Below are 25,469 nucleotides of genomic sequence, written 5' to 3'. Positions count from 1 at the left end.
CGAGATCTCCTGAGCGCGTGTGTGTGTGTGTGTGTGTGTGTGTGTGTGTGTGTGTGTGTGTGTGTGTGTGTGTGTGTGTGTGTGTGTGTGTGTGTGTGTGTGTGTGTGTGTGTGTGTGTGTGTGTGTGTGTGTGTGTGTGTGTGCTCTGATTGGTCACTGTGTAGCCTCCCCCAGCCCAAGAGTCGAATCAGTCTGACACGGGCCCGGTGAGGCTGCATAACACAGCCGTCAAACAAACATACCCCACACATGTTCATATCAATCCAAGCACCTCATTCAATCAAGGTTTTAGCCAATGATTTGCACATGCCTAAAGTCTCAATCTCTGGCACAGTAAGCTTATTTTGAAGGTTATTCAGGCTGAGGGGACCGGTGGATTGAAAAGCCTTTTCACCAACTCCTTCCCAAAAAAGAACCAGAAATTTTTATCAAAGATGATAATTGACACTTGACATTTGACTGTAGCGTGAAAGAAATGAGTACATTTTCTTTGACATATTGTGCAAAAAAATAAATAAATTCAGCTGCCAGTAAGACTTACTATTCTCACTTCTTTATTTTCTCTCTTGCTCTACTCTCTCACTACTCTCACTCTGTCATTTCTCTCTCACTAGTCTCTCACTACTCTCACTCCTCTCCCTTCTCTCTCACTGTAACATCTCTTCTCTAAACCCATCTGCTTGGATTAACCCTCTCAGTTTGAAGCCATTTCCATTTTAACATTTCAAATGGAAATAGATATTTTCCCAGTGCCTCTGTCTTTTTTTATAGAATGTTCTTTGTTGTATTAAATATGTTTTGCCTTTTCGGATTTCTGGTTCGGTTTCTTTTTAGTTCACTGTCATGCAACCTTGAGTGGAAAGGAAAGGTGGCAAACAAATGAATGTATTATTATTTATTGATACTAGATCGACCAGAACAAATCCTGCTTTTAACCACAACATCCAAAAATCACTAAGCAACTGCAAACACATGCTTCTGTTAAACACCCCACATTTAAAACCATAATTTCAATGTTAGTTTATTTATTACCTGAGTGACCTGACCTGAAGTCAGATCTAGGTTACGGTGGGAGTAGGTAGAGCAGGCTGTCTAACCTATTAACTGCAATGCTGTTGAAGGCCAGTGTTTGAGTCTCAGCCGAAAGGTTTCTGAGTTTGATTTCCAATGTTTGCAGTCAACTTGTAGTCGTCCTTGGGCAAGATGACTATCCCCGAAAGACCTAACCCTATGAATAAACAGTTGATTTCCAAAAAAGCGGCTTTACAGATTCCAGAACAGTGGATGGTAAGCTGCCCAAAATATGCCTTAGGCCTTGGGCCTGATTATTTGCACAAAGCGTTTGCCAGGTTGGGATCATTTTGACTTTGTTAAACATGGAGAGACTGAAGTCCTCCATCTTCTAGATTGCGTAGGACGATCAGGAGATCGGGAAAACAACCTAATCAGAGTGAATGTTGAGCAGGGTCATTATGAGAATCATTAAGTTAATTAACGAGGATATGCAATTAAAATGTTAAAAAGTTTGTAGTCGTTTCAAATGCTGGGGGAATGCAATCACACCATACCGGATTGCAGTCACTTCTTTTCTGATTACCGGTGATGTCGGAGTTAACTGTCTTATTTCTGCTAAACTCTAAGGATAATTTGTGCTGTATTACATGAGCAACCAAAGTAAGAGCATGCTAACCTTGTGCCATAAATCATGGCAAATATGCCATTTCCAAGTATTTTTTGTGATATGGATTATTTTATTTTATAGCAAACTGTTCGCTCTGTGGTGATTAATGGACATATGTTAACATGAATGCATGCGAGTGAACTTGCACAAATAAGAGTCATTCCATTAACATTTACGATCAATCAAAATGGACTGGACTGTTTTACCCTTGGGAGCTAGGTCAACAAATGAGAAATCTGATTTTAATGTATTTAGATTTCAGCCAAATTCATAAGCAATGTGGCAGTTGACAAATGAGGCCAAACAGGAAGTGATACGCTCCCCCTTGCATCACCTCTTAAGATTCATAGCGGCCAGCGTCATTCTGTCAAGGTCAAAAGCAGTGTGTGTGTGTTTATCCCCCCCAAAAAAAGACAGATTAATCAGATCTCTGTAGTGTTTAGTGGGGATTATGGCTGTGTATTTACAGCGTTTTATAAGAACGGGTCCCTTAATTGTGGATTAAACTCATCAAAGGCTCTTTCGTTCAGATGCACTATTCAACCGTTTGTCGCTGGGCTTTAAATGGTCCTAAATAATGACATGACCATGTTACTTTGTTAGCAGAGCCTTCCGGCATCACACAAGATGTCGAAATGATCCTGATAATCCTCTGCAGGCGCGTGGGCGGACAGACATGAAGGGACTGGTTGCGCTGGTGGTGTGCGGGGATGGGGGAGTGGTGGTGGGGTCTTTTGTCTGACCGCCGCCGCCGTGTTCTCTCAAACACCAACACTATTGACCGCCGTTGTTGTTGTTCGCGGCGCCCGCTAACGAAGAAGCCTGGCCTGTCCTGTGTCGCCGGGTAAGTGATCCCGGCGGCACGTCGAAACGGCTCCAGCCGGAGGCCGGGTCCTATCAGACGCGGCGTGAACAGCACGCGGCGCCAACCGCTGAGACGGCATGGCCAGTCTCCAATACATTATCCAATGCTTAGTGTCAGCCTCGGAGCCGTAATAAGAGAACAAGCCTTCCACTTCCATTAGTTATTGAGCTTCCCCCGCATCAGGAGCGCTCATTAGAGCCGCTGCAGACACACGCCGCCACTGGAAGCCGCGAGAGGAGTCATTTGTGAAAGCCCCGGAGGGCCGTCGCCGTATCATGGCCCGCCTCATTTGTCTCCTCACCCCTTCCTCCTTCCATGTTGTTTGGACATGCCTTTCCGTGTCAAGCCTTCAACGCTCGTCTCTTCGGAGAGGATATTAACCTCGGAGCGTGGCCTGGAGCCTAGCCCCCGGAATCCAGTCTGGGTTTTTTAATCAGGCCGGGGCGGCGCTGGAAGCCCTGATCAGAAGCCAGCCATGATGCACCTATTAAGCAGACATGAACTGAATGATACCGGTGAACCCGGAGAGATGGATGGATTTATTTATTTTTTTCCTTTTTTTTTTTATTAGCCACAGTTCGGCACCGCTTCACTAACCACCCAACCACCTCCTTTTGGGAATGGGTTTGTGTTTAAATTCCTCATAAAACTTTAATCAGCCTTTTTTAGACATGCATCAAATGCATGCACATCTAGGGTAAACAGCTCGGGACTTCCCGCGCAGCTAAAAAGTGGCTGAAGTAGTTGACGTGATTAAAAAACCGGCCCGGGGAGATACAGGGAGCAGGGCCCTGGCCGAGGTTTCTTGAGGACAGGGAGCTGTCGCTATCAGTGTAATTGGTCCGAGTTTAGAAGGCCCTGAGAGTCACTTTATTTGACTCTGAAAGTCACTCACTTTTATAGTGAATTAGCGACAGCCTGAATGACTGATCACGGCTGTGTGATGTTATGGCAGCTAGTTATCTCCCAGACCTTGATGTCAGCTTCGGCAATATCCAGTTTAATACGCCTGTGGGCAGCGCGTTCGTATATACATATCTTATCTTTTTATGTGTGTGTGTAGTGCCATGAAAGACAGTGGCAGGGTGCGACGTGGAACTGGACTTTCCTCTTTAATGTGTTGTCCAATAAACGTCTGGATAAACGCAGAGCAGGAGGCCTGTTTTCATCCTGCCACGGTTACTTCAACCGGCCCTCAGAAGAAGGGTCAAGGACACCTTGGGTCAGCCGCTGAAGAGCCTGAGCCTGGGCTCTAGGCTAGCAGGCTTTTTGTATGGCTCTGATGCCGGCACTCAGATGTAAGACTTCTGAGAGGACTGATGGTTGGCCCTTTCAGCTGATCCCCCTCCATCTCTCTCTCTCTGTCGCTCTCTCTCTCTCTCTCTCTCTGTCTCTGTCTCTGTCTCTGTCTCTCTCTCTTACTAATTCATTCTCACTCTTACTCTCCCTCTCTGTCTGTCTCCTTCTCTCTGTCCATCTCGTTGTCTCTCAAACTCACTCCCTCATCCTAGGGAAAGGCTAAGTACTTGACCTCCAGTTCTGTAACTTTAGGTAGAGCAGGCAGTGCGGTCCATTGGGTCCTGGAGCTCTGAGGGCCAGTGTTTGGGGGCCCTGCTGTGCGCGGTCACGGGCCCGGTAAGGGCAAGTGCCCACTTGTGTTTGCAGGGCCTGGCACTTGAGCACTGAGTGTCACTGCAATCCTCCAATGCTAAAGTACATTAGTTTGTATTGCAGGTGTTTTTTCAGCGTTGGCGTATGAAGTGCTCTTCCTGCATACCCATCTATATGATTGATTTTTCCATCATGCGGATGAATTCTTTATTTTATACGTTTTTTCAAACAGATTTATTTGGGATGGCAAAGCGGTGGGGATTCGGGGCCTTTAGCCCTGGGCCGGGGCTGCCTGGCGTTGGGCTGGGATCTGCTGGCTGCACACAGATGAAAGACTTCTGAAAGGTCTGATGGTTAGTTCTTTCAGCCGTTCCCCCTCCAGTCTCTCTCTTTTACTCACTCAGTCACTCATCACTCTCTCTCTGTCCGTCTGCCTGGCTGTCTGTCTGTGTCTCTCTCTCATATTCTCTCTGTCTCTCTCTCGCTCATATTCTCTCCGTCTGTTTCTCTCTCATTAACTCTCTCTATCTCTAGCTCAAGATCGCTCACATATATTTTCCCGCCGCCTTCGTGTAAATTCTTGAGATATGTGGATCTGGCATCGAGGTCTCCACCTCTTGTTCTCTAGCCTCTATGTCCTCTACTCCTCGTGCCCGGTAATGCACTTGACTGCCGAGGGATACCCGCTCCCTCCTTGATGTGGTTGTGACACACTCGCGCACGCACGCACGTGCACGCCTGTGGCGATAAGCGTCTGTGTATTTTATGTGAGGATCTCTGTGGTTCTCGCTGTGCTCATGATTAAGCTTGTTATTGTAATCAAATGGTGGATGAAGGCAAATTACCACCCGAGCACTGAAATGGGTTTTTATTTCCCGGTAGGCCCAAGGCAGGTTGCTGAAGAAGTAATGTTCTTCTTATTGACCTACACTATATTTAAATGTTAATTTAACGACAAACGGGAAGCAATTATTAATGACTGAATGATGTGGTCATTATAAATCGAAGGAATTAGGAGACACATTTACCTTTTCAGAGTATAAATTGGATTCTTTAAGTTTGTAAACAATCTTTTCTCATAAAAGACATTCAGATAAATGTGCTTTCTAACAGCCTCCAGCATTGCTCAAAACATGATGGACATACCAAGAGACACAATACAGGCTTTAACAGTAAAATAAGAAGCATATTCTCATGTTTAATACGTGTTAGCAGCAATACAAGAGTGTATAACCGCTGCTGTTCAATACTTTTCTAACTTATTATATTTTCATCTGGCAGCTAGTATCTTTCTTACTTGATTTATGAATGTGGACGGTAGGGATGGGCATTTGAAGAAATTTCCTTGATCGAGCATCGCTAGAGTTATCGATCAATTATCGATTAATCATTAACTTTTTTCTATTGAAATTCCCGTTGGTAGAAAATACAAAATGCAGCATGTTTTTATCAATGAAATCTTTATTCCAACAATAATGTATGGGCCAACATTAATACAATATAGTTAACTTGAAGACCTACAACTGTTTAACAGTTTTGAAATAATAAATACAGGCATTATAGGTTATAGGCCTATGCGGCGCTCGTAAAGTCCGAACAATGCGCCTACAGTCGCTCTTAAAGGTTTGGATACGATTCAACAAGACTAAATCTGTACCCTATTCCAATTACAATAAGTAGCCAACTTATCGGACAACAATAATCAAACAAAGGCAGTAGGCTAAACGTGGGCATTAAACTGTATAACTGTTTTGAAAAAAAGGGGGGGAAAAGGCCGACATATAATGCCTATAGGCTGCAGCCGGCGCGCGGAAAAGGCTCGCAACAAAAAGATGAGCCACCCATTTACCAACAATTGCATGAACTAGTCTATCTAAAAGCAATACCTTATTGAACATATACAAGGCTGAACTTGTTGCTAAAATATCACAGTTTTGGCAAAATGTAACGACTCCAAGAGGCACCAAGCCGAAAGAATAGCGGAGCGAGAGACAACACATTTAGAAAAAAAAGAGCGACTCACATACGGTGGTGACTGTCCCTACTGTCTCATAGCATACAGTAACTCCAGCCTACATATTTTTGTTTAGGAATATAAGCATGTTAACATGCTCGGGGGTCAGACGCGAACGCAGCCTTGTAACTGTCAGTCCAGCAGCAGAAAACACCCGCTCTGACGGGACCGAAGTTGCGGGGATGCAGAGGTATTGTCGCGCTAACTTTGACAGCCTGGGAACCGTCTTCAATTCACTTTCCACCAGTCGGCAGGGTGGTATTTCTCCCACATAGTGATATTCAGTTAAATGCTTCAAGACTCACAGTATGCAACACAACGTCCTTTTGATCGATAACAATATAAATTGATCGACGCATTTCTTAACGATCAATTATCGAGCATCGATTAATTATGCCCATCCCTAGTGGACGGGGGCTTTGTCTCAATAATTTCATTGGCCACAATGGCTGCTCTTTTGGTAAATAAAAGACTGACTTTGACAGAACAGGAAATGACACAGTAAGACAAGTGAGATGGAGCCAGCAGAGTTGATCAGGGTATTTATAGTGTAACTATAGTTACAGGCTGTATTATTCAATTTATTGAAACTGTCTTGTGTCTTGAATATTTTATTTTATTAAATATTTAAAGTTTCATATCCGCTTACCAACCACCAAATACATTTGGTAAGGTACTTGCCAGAAATGTTTAGTATGAAACGATCCATGTTCAGAATAGTTTTTTTCCTGAATCATACGCCATCATGTAGCAGAAATTAAGCGGCTAACATGCCAACCAGGGGCGTGTGATAATTCCTTAAACATTGTAAGTAAGAAAGACATATTAAGTACTGTTCTGTAATAATTACAACGGTAGCCTGTAATAGTGAACCCTGGCTGCTGTACCAACAAACAGGAAAGATTTGCCTTCTTGTTGTGCTGTCCCAGTTTTCCTATTTATTGAAGTCGGGGTTCTCCCGCGGGGTTCCAGACCACACTCCGGTACCTGCTCTTCGATCAATGAACCCACAGCTAGAGGTCAGGAGCTTAACTACCGCTCCGCTTTTAAAGGCCCATGGTGGACGGTGTTTAGGACCCTGGGGAGACCCAGCTCCTGGCTGCCACAGTGAGGCCAAACCTCACTGCTTCCAAGGCTGCTGTGGGAAGTGAAACGAGCTAACGAGCTAACAAGCTTAGCTCCTACTACCGAGTTGTTAGCCGGTTGGAGTTTTTTGTAAGGCATAATACACCGCAGATACTGAGTATTTATAATTGTGTATATATTGTAGCCTTCTATTCTAGGTGTCTATTTTAACCTGAACTCTCGCTGACGCTTCTACCAAGAGGATTTCATTGTACGTTTGTGCTTTGGCAAATAAAACCGTCTGGTTCTGATTTATATTGGGACTGCACAGGGTAGTAAGATCTAAAACACCTCGAGGAGCTCTGTCGATCCTTCTTTAAAACATCTACTCTCGGAGGGAAACCCACGAAAAGGGAATATAACATCCCCTTCTTGGCTTTCAGAGTGTTTTTTTAAATCTTTCAACTTAGTGTTAAATCCCACGCTAGGAGGCGGACACAGGAGGATGCAAAGCTCCGCGGCCGGCCTGGTGAAGGTCAAAGTGATCCATCACATTTCCTTGTTATTAATTATTGAGCTCCTGATTCGCCGTCGTCCGAGTGGTCCGCGTGACATCAATAAACTCTCACCCAATTTACATAAATGGGTTACACAAGAAATAGGTTATGGGCTCAATAAACGGGCTGGGCGGACGCAGGAAATGGAATGAAGTGGGGAGGCATGTTCGTCCCTCTCTCTTGCTCCAAAACGTGTGCCATTCATCAGGCTGTCTTGGGGCATTATGCTCAAACAACACCCCCCACCCCCCCGCGAGCTCACAGAACAGACCTGCCAGCGCCGGGGAATTTATTTGTTCTTATCTGCGCTTCTTAACTGTGATGCGGCGAGCGTCCAGGGTTTAAATCTCCCTCACGGCCGCCATGACAAGTTACCTTGACTACCCCCCCTTCCTCCCTCTCTTCCACCGATCAAGACTACTTCCAGAAATACATGCTTTGCTATCTTCCTCCCCATCCCGCTGTGCCACGGAGAAGGCATCCCATAATATGGGTCAAACCGGCGGCTGTGCGGTACGGCAGGAATTAAGATGGGTGATGGATAGCGGCACGGGGCGCGGGCCTCGTGTAAATTGAGTTGAGGGATTGTTGTCGCGGCGTGCCTCCGCGGCTGTAACAGGTGAGAGGGGAGCCGGTGTGATAAATGGCTGAAGAGATGGATTACCTGTGCGTTAGCATGCTCACAGAAGGACAAACCCCGAGCACTTCACACATAAGAGCGGGAGCTAAAGGAAGTGGGTCACGGTCCTTTTTCCGATCCCTTTCTCAATTCATGCGTCTTTTGCTATGCTGATTTATAACACGGCGGCGCATGCTAAATGATGAACTAATTTGGGCCGAGATGAGATAGGAAGGGAATTCCTGCAGGTATAGCCGCCGTCGTCGTAACTTTTCTTTCCGCGGTGTAATTGGACCGCGTGATGAGTGGTGCTGGGGGTCTTCACGTGAGAGGCTAGGTTTCGTCTTTCGCTGTCTCAGGCTCTCTCCAGCCATTAACCTCCCCCACCCCCCAATGCACAGACACCAACGCACACAGTAACACACACGCACACAAACCGTAGCACACACACACACACACTCGCAATATCTCATACATACACACATAGGCACTCACACACACACACACACGATCTCTGAAACACACTATAATACACTCACACCCAATGGGATACACCGGGCCTGGTCTTTAGAAACAGGGCAAATAAAGCGCCTGACAAGGGTTACTGGTTTATTTATCCCCACCAACCCCACTCCCCACCCCCACAGACAGGCCGCATCAAGGGGGGCTCCGTACCCCAGGATGTGAACTCTTCCCTGGGGAGGGTCTGGGTGAATTGAAGATGGGTCACGCGGAACACGCGGAACATCACACATCTCAATCTACTTTGTCCTTCGGCTTAGCAGTCGTTTTTTTAAAATAGTGAGAAACACTGTTCGTTGTTGTAGGTGTGTGGGGTCAAGTATTTAGGTATGTACACTCTGTGGATATGTTAGAAAATACAATTTAAATCAAGCAGACGGGTTCTTGCGACAGCGGGGGGAATCATCTCTTGTTGGTTGCACGCACACACGTTCGCACACGCACACACATATGTACGCACACGTAGGCGTGGCAGACGGCAGCTGCCGGAAGGTTCAACCCGCCGTATCCATGGCAATGTGCCCCCTGGAAGAGAGAGGGGTTGCGTTGCGTTGCGAGTTCCTCTGTGTCAGTTCGTTTTTGTTGTATTTTTTTCTTCCAAAGAAGTTCGGATATTCCTGAGGTTTCACCTCCCCCCACTAAAGGATGCCTGCTGCAGGCGAGGCGGCAGGTTCGAGTTCGGAATCCACAATAACACGACCGCAAACGGGCTTCTGTCGGCTCTTACCCACACGATTGTTGTTATGTTGTTCTTCCTGTGACCCGTCGGATGAGAGAGAGAGAGGGGGAGAGAGACAAGGGAGAGAAAAAGACTGAGAGGGGGGGAGAGAGAGAGAGGTCCCAAGGCAGTCCAAGCATGTCGTTGATCTCATCTTCGACAGCGGGAACTCAATTCCCGGCGCGCTCGCTGCTGGATTACCAGAGTGTAGCGGGAAATCCTATCAGTTCAAAGACGGTGAAAATATAAATATATATGTGATATAGAATGAAATAAAGACGAGGGAAGAGGAGCCCCTGCCCAGAATATCACTTGGCGCGTTGCCATGGGGATGGCGGCGCCGTTTGCATTGCCGGCCGTCATAGCTACTGTACTGTAAAGACGGTGACCGCCCCTTTCCCCCCTGTTGTGCTCCATGCTGGGCGGTGATGCCTTAAGTAATGGAGCGCCACAGCGTGGGGAGGAAGAGAAGGGAGGGAAGAGGAGGGAGGAAGGGGAGCAAAAGCAGGAGATGGGGGGAGGAGGAGAGGAGGTGGGAAGAAAGTGTGGGGGGAGGAGAGGAAGGGAGAAAAGAAGGAGACGGAGGGGGAGAAGAGGAAGGGGTGAAATGAGGGGAGGGAGGGAAGGAGAAGGAGTCTTTCTTGGATTTACATGATCAAAGTAGAAGTAGTCAGTCATTCACTCTACCTTTATGGTGTGTGACCTTGAATTCCTGTGGGTCTGTCTGTCTGTCGTTCAGTATGTAAGCATGTGTCTGACTTAACATCCGTCATGATACATTAGACTATATAAATATATAGGTACACCCTGTACATATGAATCTACACAATGTGTTTCTTTTGTGGGTGTAGCTGGGAGGTGCTGCGTTTCCTGCTGTCCAACCTGCGCTGGTGGATGGAGGAGTACCGCTTTGACGGCTTCAGGTTCGATGGGATCACCTCCATGCTCTACCATCACCATGGCATCGGTAGGTCCAGCACACACACACACGCACGCACGTACCATGCACACGCATGCAAGCCATCCAAACCTTAGCTTCATGGAAGACCCCAGATTAAGGTTGTTCATGTATGACACATCGGTTTGTCTGTATTATCTATGTCAGGGGTTTTCAAACTTTTTGTGTGTGTGGACCACTATTTGTAATCAAGAAATTACGCGGACCACCTCATAATACACTTAATAAAATATGAAAGAAAAAAGGCCTACTAGCACTAAAAATAACTGGTCATAGCATCAGTTCAACAGGCTAGTTAAAATAAAGTTGGCTCCACACAACGGATGGCACATATTTTTATGAGAATTTTCTGGTAAAATGAATGAAAAAATAATAAAAAGATAATGAAAAAAAATATTATTTAATATTTTATTTTGCTTTTCCATGGACCACCTGCTGTACCATCACGGACCACTGGTGGTCCGCGGGCCACACTTTGCGAATGACTAATCATTATATATTTCTATCGGTCTGTCTATATATATTATGTATGGTTGTTTATATTCTATTTGTTTATAGTTTGTAGATATTGTTATCTATGTTTTATTTATATATAATAATAATATTTGTAGAGCCTTTACATTCAGAAATCTCAAAGTGCTGCAGAGTTTAAGAGAGAGAAAAAATAAAATAAAAGGGGTTGTTAAAACATATAATACATAAACAGTAAAAGGGAAATTAGCAAAAGGCTTTTTTAAAAAGTCTTAACTTTTTTTAAAAAAACAGCTGTAGTCTGTGGGGGCCTCCAGGTGGTCAGGGAGAGCGTTCCATAGTCTTGGGGCAGCAGCGGAGAAAGCCCGATCGCCCATGGTGTGGAGCTTGGTCTTGGGTGATCTGAGGGTGTGTTCTGATGCAGAGCGAAGTGTGCGTGAGGTGGTCTGGAGTGTGAGGAGCTCCTGGAGGTGGGGGATGTCCGTGGATGCACTGGTGGGTGAGGAGGGAGACCTTGAATTCAATTCTGAATGCGACAGGGAGCCAGTGAAGGGATTTGAGGATGGGGGTGATGTGTTCAAATTTGCGCACCCTCATCAGGATCCTGGCAGCGCTGTTTTGTATGTGCTGGAGCTTCTGGATGCTCTTGCCAGAGATCCCGATGAGGAGTGCATTGCAGTAATCCAACCTGGAGGAGACAAAGGCGTGGACGAGTCTCTCTGAATCTGCCAGGGTGAGTGTAGGCCGGAGTTTGGCAATGTTTTTGAGGTGGTAGAATGCGGTCTTGCGGAGGTCATTGATGTGGGTGTCATAATTTAGTTGCTGGTATATATATAGTATGATATATATAGTTATATATATATATATATATATATATATATATAGTTATAGTTGCATATAGTTATAGTTATATATATAGTTATACATATATATATATTGTTATTTATGTTACAACATAGATAACATTTTAACTGTCTGTATTATCCATATTTGAAGGGATTTCATTGAGAAAAGGGATTGGTATTCAGTACTGAGTAAAGTCACTGTGGCAGATACGAAGTGCAGTAGCCACAGGACTGAAACTAAACTAGAACCAGGACAGCTGACAATCAATGCTAAGCTAATGTAGCGGAGCTTATTGTCCTGTCTGGACCGCAGCCAGGCCTTCCTGTCATAAGACATCAATTCCTGCAAATAATCAGTGTGAAGGTCTCCGTTCACACCCACACCCATGACGGCTCTCTTAAATCTCCACTTTTACCTGCCTAAAGCCATAACACTTATATGGAATAGTAATTTAATTGACTTTGTAAGTGACAAACAACACACCTGAAATTCCTTGTATAGGTACAAACCTTTATCTCATTCTAATTTTCACACGCAGTCAGATTCAAACACGGATATGGGTAACCACAACAAAAGCAAACGACAGTTGGTGATCATATTACAAGACCACACCTCTACAAAGCCAAAGTGAAAGCAACCAATCAAATATTCCCTGGGACTGTTGCTAAGCAGCATTTGTGCTGACAACATTTTGGTTTAAGGCAAATTTACAATTACAAATATAATTGATGTTCCTATGTTTTTACTTGTACCTCATCTTTACTGAATCATAACAATGAAATAACATAATCAAGAACAATTTAGTATTTTTTATTATTGGTTATATCAATAAAAGGAAATCTAATAGATTCCACATATTAATATTCATCTGATTTAATAAATCGTGTGAACATAAATAGTTCAGGATTACTTTAATATCCTTGGTCAAATTTAAGTATTAAGAGACACAACAAAAGCATTTATTTAGGAATCAAGTTTTGTAAATGAAGAAAAGTGGTTATTGCTGGATAAAATAATATTACCATATTTTGGAATGTATAACCCAAAAAGTATCCCACATCTTGCCCCCTCGATTCACAAGAAATAAGAAGGTTAAGGTTATTCTAATCAAGTCAAATCATATTGTTGAAAAAAAGATTAAAGCATTGTCTTTCTATTGAAGAGTAGTGCAGGTTTGCTTGAAAGTCTGAAACCAGATTATGGCTCTGTAAAAAAAAAAAAAAGTAGTATGGATTAACACAAGCGTACCATTATTATTTTAAATGATAATCATCAGTCTATTGTTTTTTTAAATATTTTTAAAAATGGAATCCGTTGAACTGGGACTTACCCGGATGAAGGACGCCTGACGCCTACATGTTTGGATCTGCGAGAAACAGAAGCAACTCAATAATTTAATAAACAAATATAATAAATAATTATTTAATAAGTGGACCCATTCTTTATTTTCTAGTGACATTTTTAAAGACTAGTACAACTGTCCGACCTAAAGCCATTAACCACTGATGAACAACGCGGCGTCGTTCACTCACAAAATGAAGTTGTCTCATTTGTTGTGACAACAAAAACAAAATGTCTGCCGACTTGGACTCACCCCAGGCGTGGACGGTCTTTTTGCCGATGTGATTGACCTCGCACGTATACTTCTCTTCCTTGGCGGGAGAGATGTCGGCAAACTTGGACAGGTGGAATTGCCAGGTCTTGTCGAAGGACAGGTCGGTCTGATTGGCATTGGCGAGGGGCACGCCGTCCTTCAACAGCTGGATGGTGATCTCCGGGGGGTGGAAGGCCGTCACCAGGCAGATCAGGGTGTTGGCCTCGCCATACTTTGCCGGGCTGCTGCTGTACACCTGCACCTTGGGCACCGCTGGAGGCCGTACATGATCGACAATTACTTTTTATTCGTCTGATTAATAAGGATATTATTGATCTATTATTTTTTATATTTATTATACTTTCTCTCATTGTGACGTGCATAGAGTGAGCCCATATAACAACAATACTGAAATGGGTTTATGTAGGCTAAGTCTGGTCATTTGAAGAGAATTTTAAGAAGAGATTTCAAAGTGCGGCTGTAGCTCTGGCAGTGTTAATTATGCCATAGAGACTGTGTCGTAGTTGGAAATGTCAAAGTGAAACTAAACTTGAGGGGAATTCCATCGAGCCGATCACACAAGAAAGAGCAAGTAAAGTAACAAAAAAGTAAACTATAGATATATTTAACTATTCAACACAATCAGATTATACAATTGGGTCGATCTCTCAAGAATACAGAACATTATTTCTGTATTCAATTTTTCAAGCTGATTTGAGCTGAGTCATGTCAACATACACAAGTTGTAACAGATCAGTACTTACATTCTTTGGACTCCACACTACACAACAGCAGGGCCACAGCCACTGCACAGAATTCAATCTTCATGATTTTGATAAGTTTTTGGTCCGGAGACGATGAGCTGTTGACTGGCATAGAAGTCGAGTCTAATGGAGGAAAGCGAAAGCAGGGAAGTAGAAATAGGTCTCTGGCTCCACCCACAGCCAGAATCTATTTTAACAGCCAATCATAATTTCAGGTTTCATGTTGCTAGGTAAGGGACTTCAGGCTGTGCTGTTCAGTAGACATGAGGACACATAGAGCGACATTGTTTTTGTTAAAGTAATCAGATGTTAACAAAAATAATGAGTGAAGCAGTCTTTTTTGTGGACTCAATATTTTCACAGTTCTTGTGCATCGATATAATTATATTTTGTATTTGTCTAGTTCTAGTTGTTATCATATAAGCTATTTCTTAAGTCTTTGAAATGTTACTGTCTTATTCCGGCCTATGGTGTTATGTGTTCTTCTTTTCAGTTCAGTTGTGAATCACAGTCAATGTGTCTAACCTGCCTTCCCCTCTGGACCTTTGGTCTTATCAAAGTCAAAGTGTTGCATAATAAAATAGCGCAGTATAACATGGCCATTTTATACAATAATTGTTGGAGAAAATGTGTTAGGGTTATGGTTTGTTATCAGGAATGTAGCCAGGGCTAAGAAATTACTGAGGAACATTTTTCTTCAACCTACAACAAACAATATTGGCTGCAATATTTAGCACACACATAACTCAACACACATTCTAATATGCTACCTGGAAGGTATTATTCATATTCAGGCCTATTCTATATGGCCTTTTATAAAAACCTGAATACCTAGGGTTGTGATTTTGCCTTTTTTTTATGTATAGTCAACCTTTTAAGATTTGTTTTTTAAAATAAACATTTGATGCCACACACTTTGTAAGCTAAATAATTTGTCTAATGTAAAATGTTCATCAACCTTCACAGATTACATAGTTCTCTCTTAACCCTCTTTCTGCCTTCTCATTTGTAACCACTGAAATGATATTCCCCACGCCTGAGACGCTCACTTCTGTTCTTTGTCACAGCCGTAGGTTTCTCGGGCGACTACAGCGAGTATTTCGGTCTGCAGGTGGACGAGGACTCTCTGGTCTACCTGATGCTGGCCAATCACATCCTGCACACGCTGTACCCCACCTGCATCACCATCGCAGAGGTGAGGATGCTAGCCAATCACATAGTCTGCACACGCTACATCCGCTTGGGCTAGGAGGAGGCTCACTCCAGGGTGTTCCGTCAGGAGAGGAGAACGCCTGTGTTGGAGGTTTGCTCTGCCGGCGTTGCTGTAGTAGCAGCGCTAAGGATGCTAGCCTATCACATCCTCTCAACACTCTACCCTGCCGCAATTATCACCGTGGCAGAGTTGAGGTGGACCCCCTGGTCGTTACTCCAGAGGCCAGCTAACAGCTGGTTTGATGTGCAACCAACTGACTAATCGTATTAGATAGGTGGTTTAAATAGGGTTTGTGTGTGTGTGTGTGTGTGTGTGTGTGTGTGCGTGTGTGTGTGTGTGTGTGTGTGTGTGTGTGTGTCTGTCTGTCTGTTACCTGTGTAAATCTTTGTGTGTGTCTGTCCCAGGATGTGTCTGGGATGCCGGCTCTCTGCCGGGGTGTGGAGGAGGGGGGGCTGGGCTTTGACTACCGCCTGGCCATGGCCGTCCCTGACAAGTGGATCCAGGTTAGAAGTCACTACATACCCCCCGGGGTTCGCTCACATTCTCCACAGTCCACTTCAAACATTCATTCCACTTTCTCCAAACCGTCAGTCAGTAGGATAGGTCAAACTGTCAAGATTGTAATCTGAATAATATATTACTCTTTACAGTTAGACTTTCTATTCGTGTCCTGTTACAGTGTAATTACACATGTGTGAACTGTATACTGCAATGTAACAATATGCAACAGCATGTCCCTAATGTTTATCAACTTGTTTACAGGGGGTTGAATCGTGTAATTACACTGTAAAAAGGACACTAATCTTTATTGTGTTTTCAAGTGAAATAAGAATACATGGCCTTAAAACACGGAGGTTAAAGATTGAGATTAGTAGAAATAATCGTACACTGAGTAACAAGGAAGCCAGGTACTTTCCAACACCTTGTTTATCGGTGATCGGTACATACCAACATTCAGGGTGTGTTTTGCTTTCAACATGAGTCATCTTTCAAAGTGAAACTGGGAATTAGGGTGGGATGTAGCAAAGCAGGGATTGTGATTGGATCATTCAGGATTTGATTGGCAGCAATGGAGTATCAATTGCTTATTAGTTATATTATATTAGTAGATCAGATCCCGAGTTCTAAGTTTCAATGTTGGTTTTTGCGTGGATGCGATCACCAACTCCTGTTTTAAAGGAAGTCCACGTTTTAGAAATTTAGCAGTTTTTTAGGGAACTCATTTAGCGTACATTCCTCCAAGGACATTTATTCATGGTTTTAGTTTCGGGTCAGCGTAGCAATTCACCACATTCAAACCTATAACTGAACAATATCTCCTGCATTTGGGTCCCTCGGCCAACTGATTTCTTATGGCTTTGGAGTGGGTTTGCTGTCATTAATCGTGGTGAATTGCTTTCCTTTAAACTCATGTTTATTTTTCAGGTGTTATGCATCTGACCAAAAATATGTAATGTCCTCGACTGTAGGTTTGGCTCTCTTGAAATAAGCTGTTATTTGTGTTTCTTTCTGCTCTGCGCTGGTCCAGGAACACAGTCGTGTTATTGGCTTTATGAAAAGCTTCTAGTCCATCAAAGTCGATAGGCCATTTGGCCTTTAGTGATAGATCCCCACTGCTGGAAATTACTTTATTTAGTCTCCTCGGCATCGCAAACTAAAAGCCTCTGAGGCTAAAAGCCGGACACTACTCTGTGTATTTACCAACCCTGTGTATACGAACGGATCTATGTTATTTTCCTCAGTACAGCACTGAAAAGTAATACAATGTAGGCTATGATGGAAAAAATATTTATGCTGAAAATATGTCGGGAGTTTTGGCAGCGGGCAGCTTTACCGCATTTAAGTGGAGGCGTTGTTTTTCTTTCAATGCAAATTACTCAAAAGTTTGTTGAGTTTTGGTACGAAATAATACATATTTTGAGCAGAAGTATTTAAAAAAATAATCATCCTTAATGCTTTCGGGGAGAATAGACACTTAAAAACATTGACGTACTAAAAATTCAAAACATGGAGTACTTTTAAAAAGATTATCTGTACAATTAGAAAATCGTCAAGGATTTTTTAATTTGTGTCTTTTCACCAAGACCTTCTGACATGCACAGCCAAACTGAAGTAGAACGACATAATTGTAAAACAAAACAAAATTGCCAATATCTTCTGCTCCTGTTTATACCCTTAGAAATGTGAAGACAATTATTCTTGTCTCCTTTACTGTGGGTCTGAATGTAGTGAGACGTGGTGAGCTGTTCTGTCGAGGTCACAGCACTTCTGCTCCAGACTCCCATAGAGCCGCTGCCGTCCACTCAAGTGCTGGCAGCTCCGGAGAGAAGGAGTTGAATGTTCCGGCATATTTACATTTCTGACAGTTAGCGATAGCTTTGTGTCAAGTGGCTGAAGTTTCTCAGTCTGACTTCAGGTTGGTTTGAAGTTAAAGGGTTGGATTTTATTATGTGAGCTAAAGCAGTAAATCGTTCAAGAAGACGATGTCAGGTAGGCTTGAGTTTATGGAATGAAAGGGAAGGTAATGTTATGGATATATGTACACAGTCTCAATCAGATGGATTTTAATGAAATTAGAGAGGAAAATTAGAGAATTAGAAAAAAAAAAATCTATTAATCTTTTAAGCAATCAGGGATCTGCTCCTACTGTTATTTCCCCTCAATCTTACTTTTCAATTAGGTATTGTATGCAATATAAATTAGCCCAAATTAAACATTGTAATTATTTAAGAAAGAGTTGACTTGGGGAGAGAAAATATAAATATTTCTTTAATGAATTAACATGCTCTTTTCTGCCGAACTCTGGTTTGTTGACGTTATGTAAGCCTCTTGGAGGAGAGCAATTTAAACTTGTAGTTAATCTGTTCAGGAGGCTGGTGGAGAGCAGTGGAGAACACCGACTTGGGGAGCGCTCCTCGCTCGCTCCGGGTTACACATGTCCACAGAGGGCTCCACTTTAGCTCCTCAAACTGTTCAGATGAATGTCCCCCCCCCCCCCCCCCCCCCCCCCGCTCCCCAACACACCTACCCTACGGAGCACAGCGTGAATTTCATTCCAACATTTTACACATTTTAACAACGTTTTCCAACATCAGCACTGAGCTGGCAGGGTGTTCTGAGGTGAACAGAACAGACCCCAGGCTGCCAAACACTGAATTCACCCCAAATGACACACTACACACACTACACACGACTACACAGGACACATTCTAAATGGACAGCACAGTTTGCATTATAGAGACTAAATGGAAATATGTGCTCCATTTTGGCCTCCCGTTCACACTGAGCTGCTGTATTCCACCGCAGATTTTTTTAAAAAACTGTGTGTGTGTGTGTGTGTGTGTGTGTGTGGTAACAGCTGGAGGAGTTGTGACATGCTGCTGTTTCTCCTCCCCAGGGGGGAGGAGAACACACACACACACACACACACACACACACACACACACACACACACACACACACACACACACACACACACACACACACAGAAAAAGAGATAAGGATAGAGTCCCACGAATTACCTTCTGTAGCGATTCTAGCTCTTAGCGATGCTAACTCTTAGCTATGTTAGCTCTATAAAGCTTGTTCTATAAAGTTATTTCAAATGAAGTGCACACTTTTAAAGGTGTTTGTTGCGGGATCCCTAGCGCCTCAAGTGGCGAACTCAGGCTATTTGAAGAGGAGGGGCGGGATATAAAAATGGGCACCTACTGCACGACATGAGGCCCTGGCAGGGCGTAAGAGCTAAGATGCATCGTGTTTGATGAAATAGGGTTCATCCTTGTTTACGATTAATATTATGTTATTAAGCGACCCAGATGAAAAGTATAACCACAGCTCAATGCTAAAAACACACCGGGAACTATAAATCTTTTAATCTTATCAAAGTATCTGGAGATAGACATGTCAAGTCTTCATGGCACCCACTTTTGAAAAACTGTGGGGACCCGTTGCAAGGGAGGCTGTAAGGCACTGCATCTCATTATCTTCGCTGGAATTCTTTTCTTCATTGCAATGGTACTTTGTTAGGTTTTCTCACTGCGGAAAAGTGCTGGCAGATCTGTTCGATTTAATTGATTAATTTGCATTTGTATTTTCCTGCGCTTTGTGAAATGGCTGAACCGTAAAACCGCAGTTTTTAAAAGTTTTATAAATGTGTTTTTTGCAGAGAATTCTTGGAAGGAGGGGGCTTGTTAAGACCCAGTACAACTCTGTGAAACTATTTATTAACATTGTCATGTATGAGCTTTCTAAAGCTCATACACAACGTTGTATTCAGCGTTGTATAGGAGATGCGGCACACACCGTGTTATACTGAGAGGCTTAACCCTAACTTGAACTTGAAAACAAATTGTGGCTCAGACGGAGCTCCGCACATCCACACACACCGTAGTGTTGTACTATATTTGTCCGGGAAGTCCAACTCTCGCTCGGAATGCGATCTTCAAAGTCAACGGCTGTCCAGAATGAGCTCCACACATTCGCACTTCACACACAACGTTGTGTTATACTATTAGTGTCCCAGAAGTTTAACCCTCTCTCGGATGCTGCACTCCACCGCTGCCCAGATGGAGCGCTACACGTCCACACACAACTCGCCTCCTGTGTCGCTTGTGGTGACGTTGAAGAGTATACTAAAAGGCACTTCAGCCTCATGAAAAAGGCCAATGCCTGCATTCGAAGGGGGGAGACTTGCAAAACCATTGGATTTTACTCCTTTTTTCAATTAAGGTCTTATTTCAGTAAAAGGGATACAATGGCATAGTTTACTATGTTGAAAATCATACAACACACATTAGCATGTTCGTGGGGAACACAACCAACTTATTCCAGCGCCTGTGACCGACATGCAGTGGAATGGCAGGTGTGTGTAGCACCGTGCGATACTGATGCCAGCTCAAGTCAAAGAGTGCCTCCAAAAAAGCAGGTAACCTTGGCAGCAGCTGTTTTCAACTGTTTTTGGCCTTAGTCATTTCTAAGGACAAGAAGGGCCTTGGTGCCAGGCGATCACAGATGCCGTGACATATACATCGCCAAAGATATGTTCCCCATTTATGCGGTACAAAAAAGGGGTTAGTCAAGATGCTGCAAAAGTGACAGATGGACCATAATTTTTGGTATTTTAAATCAGAAATTGTCAAAATTAATATTTTTAGGCCAAATCGTCCATCCCTACTTGGCAGGGCATCTAAGCAGGCACTTCATGACTTTCTTTCATCAGAAAGGCACCTGTAGGGAACCTCGAGTTTTTCGCATTGTAAGGGCATCAATTTGGCACCACATCCCATTCTCTCCACTAGAGGGGCATACATCGGGAAACCTCCCCTCATTCTCACGCATGAAGAGAACCCTTTGCAGCACTGCATCCTATTTCATCTACGAGAGGGGCACTTCTCCATTAGAGGAGCCCCTAATTAGGCTTTTTATCATGATTTCTCACTTGTAGTGCATCCCATTTTCTCTACTGGAAAGGGCACCCTTTGTGACACGGCATGTAGGGGCTGCAGCAGTGGAAGGGCACAGAAGGGTGCATCAGGTTCAGACCATTGTATGGGCAGCTTATAGGGCACGGCTCCACGTTACCTCCTCTAGAAGGGCACTCATTAAGACGCATTATCACATATTCTTGCTCTGGAGGGCACATCATCATCATTTATGAAGGGGCTCCCCAGAGGCCACTCAATCCTTTTTCGCCCTTATAAAGGTCAGCCAATCCTCTTGTTTTAGTCACTCCAAAGTCCACTTTAACAACGCTTTTTCAACCATAGGGGCACAAACTTTATTTGCGCTCCCATTGTTGCCTAAAACATTGTCTCCCGCACTTCAATTGCACACAAACACCTCAGCACCACTGCTGATAAAAATCTGAGGGGAATCACTAATAATTACAAGGTAATGTAAGGTTAATGTAATGTGTGTATCAAAGTACAGAATGCAATGACTACATTTAGGATTTGACAGCAATTGAGTTTTAGTAACTTTATATAGTAGTACGTTTTGCTTGCTATTACAGAAGGTCAGGTCCCAAGTTATTTTCTTCAATTATTTGTTCATGCTTGAGCTGCTTTCACAAACTGCTGGTCTTTTATTTATGGTTTCAGTAGAGAACTTGTCAGGGTCAGCGAGGTCATACACCAGAATCAAACTGGCAACTGAACAGCGTCTGGTTACCGAGGGGACAGGATAGACTCATGCAATATAAACATCTCCTGTATTTGAGGCCCTGCGCCATCTGATGATGAAACTTTAAAATGTTGTATTTTGGCCTTTCTTTTTTGGGGTGGTTTTGCTGTCAGTGATCTTGGAGAACTGCGTTCCATGTTGATGTTTATTTGTCAGGTGTTATTCCCGCCGTTTGTGTACTAGTTGTAACGACCCATTTACCAAACGACTTAATCAACTCACATGTAGGTTGGGCTCTGTTGAAAGAAGACGAGTAGAGAGCTGTTATTTGTGTTTTCTTTGCCCTGTGTTGTTCTCAAAAAGACATGTGTTATTGACTTATGAAAAGCTTCTTGTCTATTAAAGTCGATCACCGTTTGGTCTTTGGCGACAGATCCCCGGAGCTGGAAATCACTTTATCACACACTTATCTAGTGTCCGTTGGCCTCGCGTCCAGAAAGCCTCTGAAGCTAAAAGCCTGATGCTAGGCTACTCAACACCCATTTACTTGAGTAGCCTAGCATCTATTTACTCTCCTGACCCAGGTTGGACAGATGGATGTATTTAATTTTCCTCTGTAAAATACTTTTTAATAATCCAACAGAGGCTATTATGTGAAGAAAAACTATCTAGAAAGATTTATGGCAGGGGGCAAAATTAGCATATTTCCACAGAGGCATTGAAGACCTGAAAAGTTTGTTGCTATGCAAATGAGTGTTGTCATATGAAATAGTAAGCAATTTGAGCCGGAGCATCTAAATTAATAAGCATCCTTAAGGGGTTTGGGGGATAGACCCATGAGAAACATTGACATACCAAATAAAAAGAAAACATCTTTACAATTAGAAACCATTAAGGATCATTTATTTTCTGTCTTTTTGACAACACCTTCTTGCAAACACATCCAAACGGAAGGAGAACATCATTTTAAAACAATAAAAAAATGAAAAAACGTATTGTCTCTCGATTAGATGTGGGTCTGAATGTAGTGAGACGTTGTGAGATGTTCTGTCGAGGTCACAGCACTTCTGGTCCAGACTCTCATAGAGCGGCTGCCTTCTGCTCAAAGGCTGGCAGCTCAGGAGAAAGGGAGATGAACGTTACGGCATATTTACATTTCTGAAAGATAGCGATAACTTTGTGTGAAGTAGATAGTTTTGTTTCTCAGACCTCTGATTTGATGCAAAAAAAGCATTTTAACACAGTTTCGGAACACCACCACAGAGCTGGCTGGGTTTTCTGAGGTGAACAGAACAGACTGCAGGCTGCCAAACTGCCGGCGCTGGACTGCCTTGAAATTACACACTGCACACACTGCACAGCACTGCACACACTGCACACACTGCACAGCACTGCACAGGACACATATGTAATGGACAGCCCAGACTGCGCTATATAGACTATATGGAAATATGTGAAATATTTTCGTGTTGGGTGTTTGGGTGTGTGTCTGTGTAACAGCAGTGGTGATTTAAAAGGCAGGGTGTGTGTGTGTGTGTGTGTGTGTGTGTGTGTGTGTGTGTGTGTGTGTGTGTGTGTGTGTGTGGGATAATAACAGCTGGAGGAGTTGTGACATGCTGCTGTTTCTCCTCCCCAGGAGCAAGGCCTCATGTCATTCATCAGCTGTCTCTCATAGCGTCACACACACACACAAATTGACACACATTTACATACACATATACATTGATATACACAGACGCACACACCCACACAGTGAGACAGAGAGAGAGAAAGTGAAAGAGAATGAGACAGAGATAAGGAGAGAGTCCCCTGAAGGACCTTCCTTAGCGATGCTAGCTCTTTGCGATGCTAGCACCTGCCTACTCTTAATTGTTAATTGTTATGTTAGCTCCTAGTGATGCTATCTAATAGCTACGGCAATTCCTAGCGGTGCTATCTCTTAGCGATGATTGCTCGTAGAGGTTCAGCGAGCAGTCTCAGGTTTCCAGATATTCCCTGCAGGAGTTCCCCTGTACGGCTTATGCTTCAATCGCTCTGCAAACTATTTCCCTCTCCATGCACCACATGTGTGTGAACAGAGGCATAAGTCGTAGGCTCCAGGAGGGCCTCTGGACCATCCAACACCCTCCCCACAGGGTGATATTGATGCTATATGGTCTTACCCGAGGGCCTGGTAACACCGGTGGAGACCAAAGAGCTGATACTGTCTGATTAGCAACGTTAAGCAGTGTCAACTCTGATGGATCACGTTAGCGACACTCTCGGATTTAACGAGCAGCCCTTCCCTTTAGCTGGCCCAGATTAATGATTAATTCAAACACTTGGAGACAGAGGAGCAGGAGGAAGGGTTAGAGGATGAAGAGGAAGTGGTGAATGAGGAAGAGGAGGAAGATCATGAGGAGATAGAAGAGGAAGGGGGGAGGAGGAAGATCATGAGGAGGTAGTGGACAATAGGGAGGTAGAGGGGGTAAAGGAGGACGAGGAGGAGGTAGAGGATTGAGAGGTAGTAGAGGAGGAGGTGGAACTGGAGCGGGACGATGAAGATGCTGGAGAGGGAGAGGATACAACTCAATGAAAATCAGTATGCTCCGCCCCCCTTCTCTATCTCAATGGCCCCTTTCAGACATGCAGTCTTATCCTGCAATGTTCCGGAAGATTCCCTGCATGGGGTCAGGTGTGAATGTGAACAGGGATCGATATTCCGGGAAATCTGCACTGGCAATTTTCGTGAAAAAATGTATTTGTAACAATGTTTCCTTAACAAAAGCCTATATATTTTATAATGTACCCCACATCTGTATCTGTCTCTCTCTCTCTATATACAGTGGGGCAAAAAAGTATTTAGTCAGCCACCAATTGTGCAAGTGCTCCCACTTAAAAAGATGAGAGAGGCCTGTAATTTCCATCATAGGTATACCTCAGCTATGAGAGACAAAATTAAAAAAAAAAAAATCTAGAAAATCACATTGTCTGATTTTTAAAGAATTTATTTGCATTATGGTGGAAAATAAGTATTTGGTCAATAACAAAAGGTCATCTCAATACTTTGTTACATGCCCTTTGTTGGCAATGACAGAGGTGAAACGTTTTCTGTAAGTCTTTACAAGGTTTTCACACACTGCTGCTGGTATTTTGGCCCATTCCTCCATGCAGATCTCCTCTAGAGCAGTGATGTTTTTGGGCCTTCGCTGGGCAACACGGACTTTCAACTCCCTCCAAAGATTTTCTATGGGGTTGAAATCTGGAGACTGGCTAGGCTACTCCAGGACCTTGAAATGCTTTTTACGAAGCCACTCCTTCGTTGCCCGGGCGGTGTGTTTGGGGTCATTGTCATGCTGAAAGACCCAGCCACGTTTCATCTTCAGTGCCCTTTCTGATGGAAGGAGGTTTTCACTCAAAATCTCACGATACATGGCCCCATTCATTCTTTCCGTCACACGGATCAGACGTCCTGGTCCCTTGGCAGAAAAACAGCCCCAAAGCATGATGTTTCCACCCCCATGCTTCACTGTAGGTATGGTGTTCGTTGGATGCAACTCAGCATTCTTTCTCCTCCAAACACGACGAGTTGAGTTTTTACCAAAAAGTTCTATTTTGGTTTCATCTGACCATATGACATTCTCCCGATCCTGTTCTGGATCATCCAAATGCTCTCTAGCAAACTTCAAACGGGCCCAGACATGCACTGGCTTTAGCAGGGGGACACGTCTGGCACTGCAGGATTTGAGTCCCTGGCGGCGTAGTGTGTTAGTGATGGTAGCCTTTGTTACTTTGGTCCCAGCTCTCTGGAGGTCATTCACTAGGTCCCCCCGTGTGGTTCTGGGATTTTTGTTCTTGTGATCATTTT

General features: G+C 43.7%; 2 protein-coding genes across 2 annotated transcripts in view; one reads left to right on the top strand and one right to left on the bottom strand.

Annotated features, from left to right (window-relative positions):
* The window catches only part of gbe1b (glucan (1,4-alpha-), branching enzyme 1b), a 92,506-nt gene that overhangs the window by 28,629 nt on the left and 38,408 nt on the right, over window positions 1-25,469 (top strand). The window contains exons 8-10 of the mRNA XM_079731324.1: window positions 10,505-10,620; window positions 15,354-15,481; window positions 15,904-16,002. Of these exons, the coding sequence (XP_079587450.1) occupies window positions 10,505-10,620; window positions 15,354-15,481; window positions 15,904-16,002 (343 nt within the window). The remainder of the gene's footprint in view (window positions 1-10,504; window positions 10,621-15,353; window positions 15,482-15,903; window positions 16,003-25,469) is intronic.
* LOC307072491 (beta-2-microglobulin-like) lies at window positions 12,723-14,419 on the bottom strand. The gene is made up of 4 exons (XM_079731799.1): window positions 14,287-14,419; window positions 13,523-13,795; window positions 13,259-13,294; window positions 12,723-13,133 (listed from the first exon to the last, which is right to left on the bottom strand). The coding sequence occupies exons 1-3, from the start codon at window positions 14,396-14,398 to the stop codon at window positions 13,281-13,283; spliced, it is 399 nt and encodes a 132-aa protein (XP_079587925.1). The 5' UTR covers window positions 14,399-14,419; the 3' UTR covers window positions 12,723-13,133; window positions 13,259-13,280.

This window comes from Pollachius pollachius (genome assembly GCF_949987615.1).
Source record: "Pollachius pollachius genome assembly, chromosome: 3".
NCBI classification, from domain to species: Eukaryota; Metazoa; Chordata; class Actinopteri; order Gadiformes; family Gadidae; genus Pollachius; species Pollachius pollachius.
The sequence above is the reverse complement of the archived record's forward strand: the minus strand, read 5'-3'. Positions and strand labels throughout refer to the sequence as shown.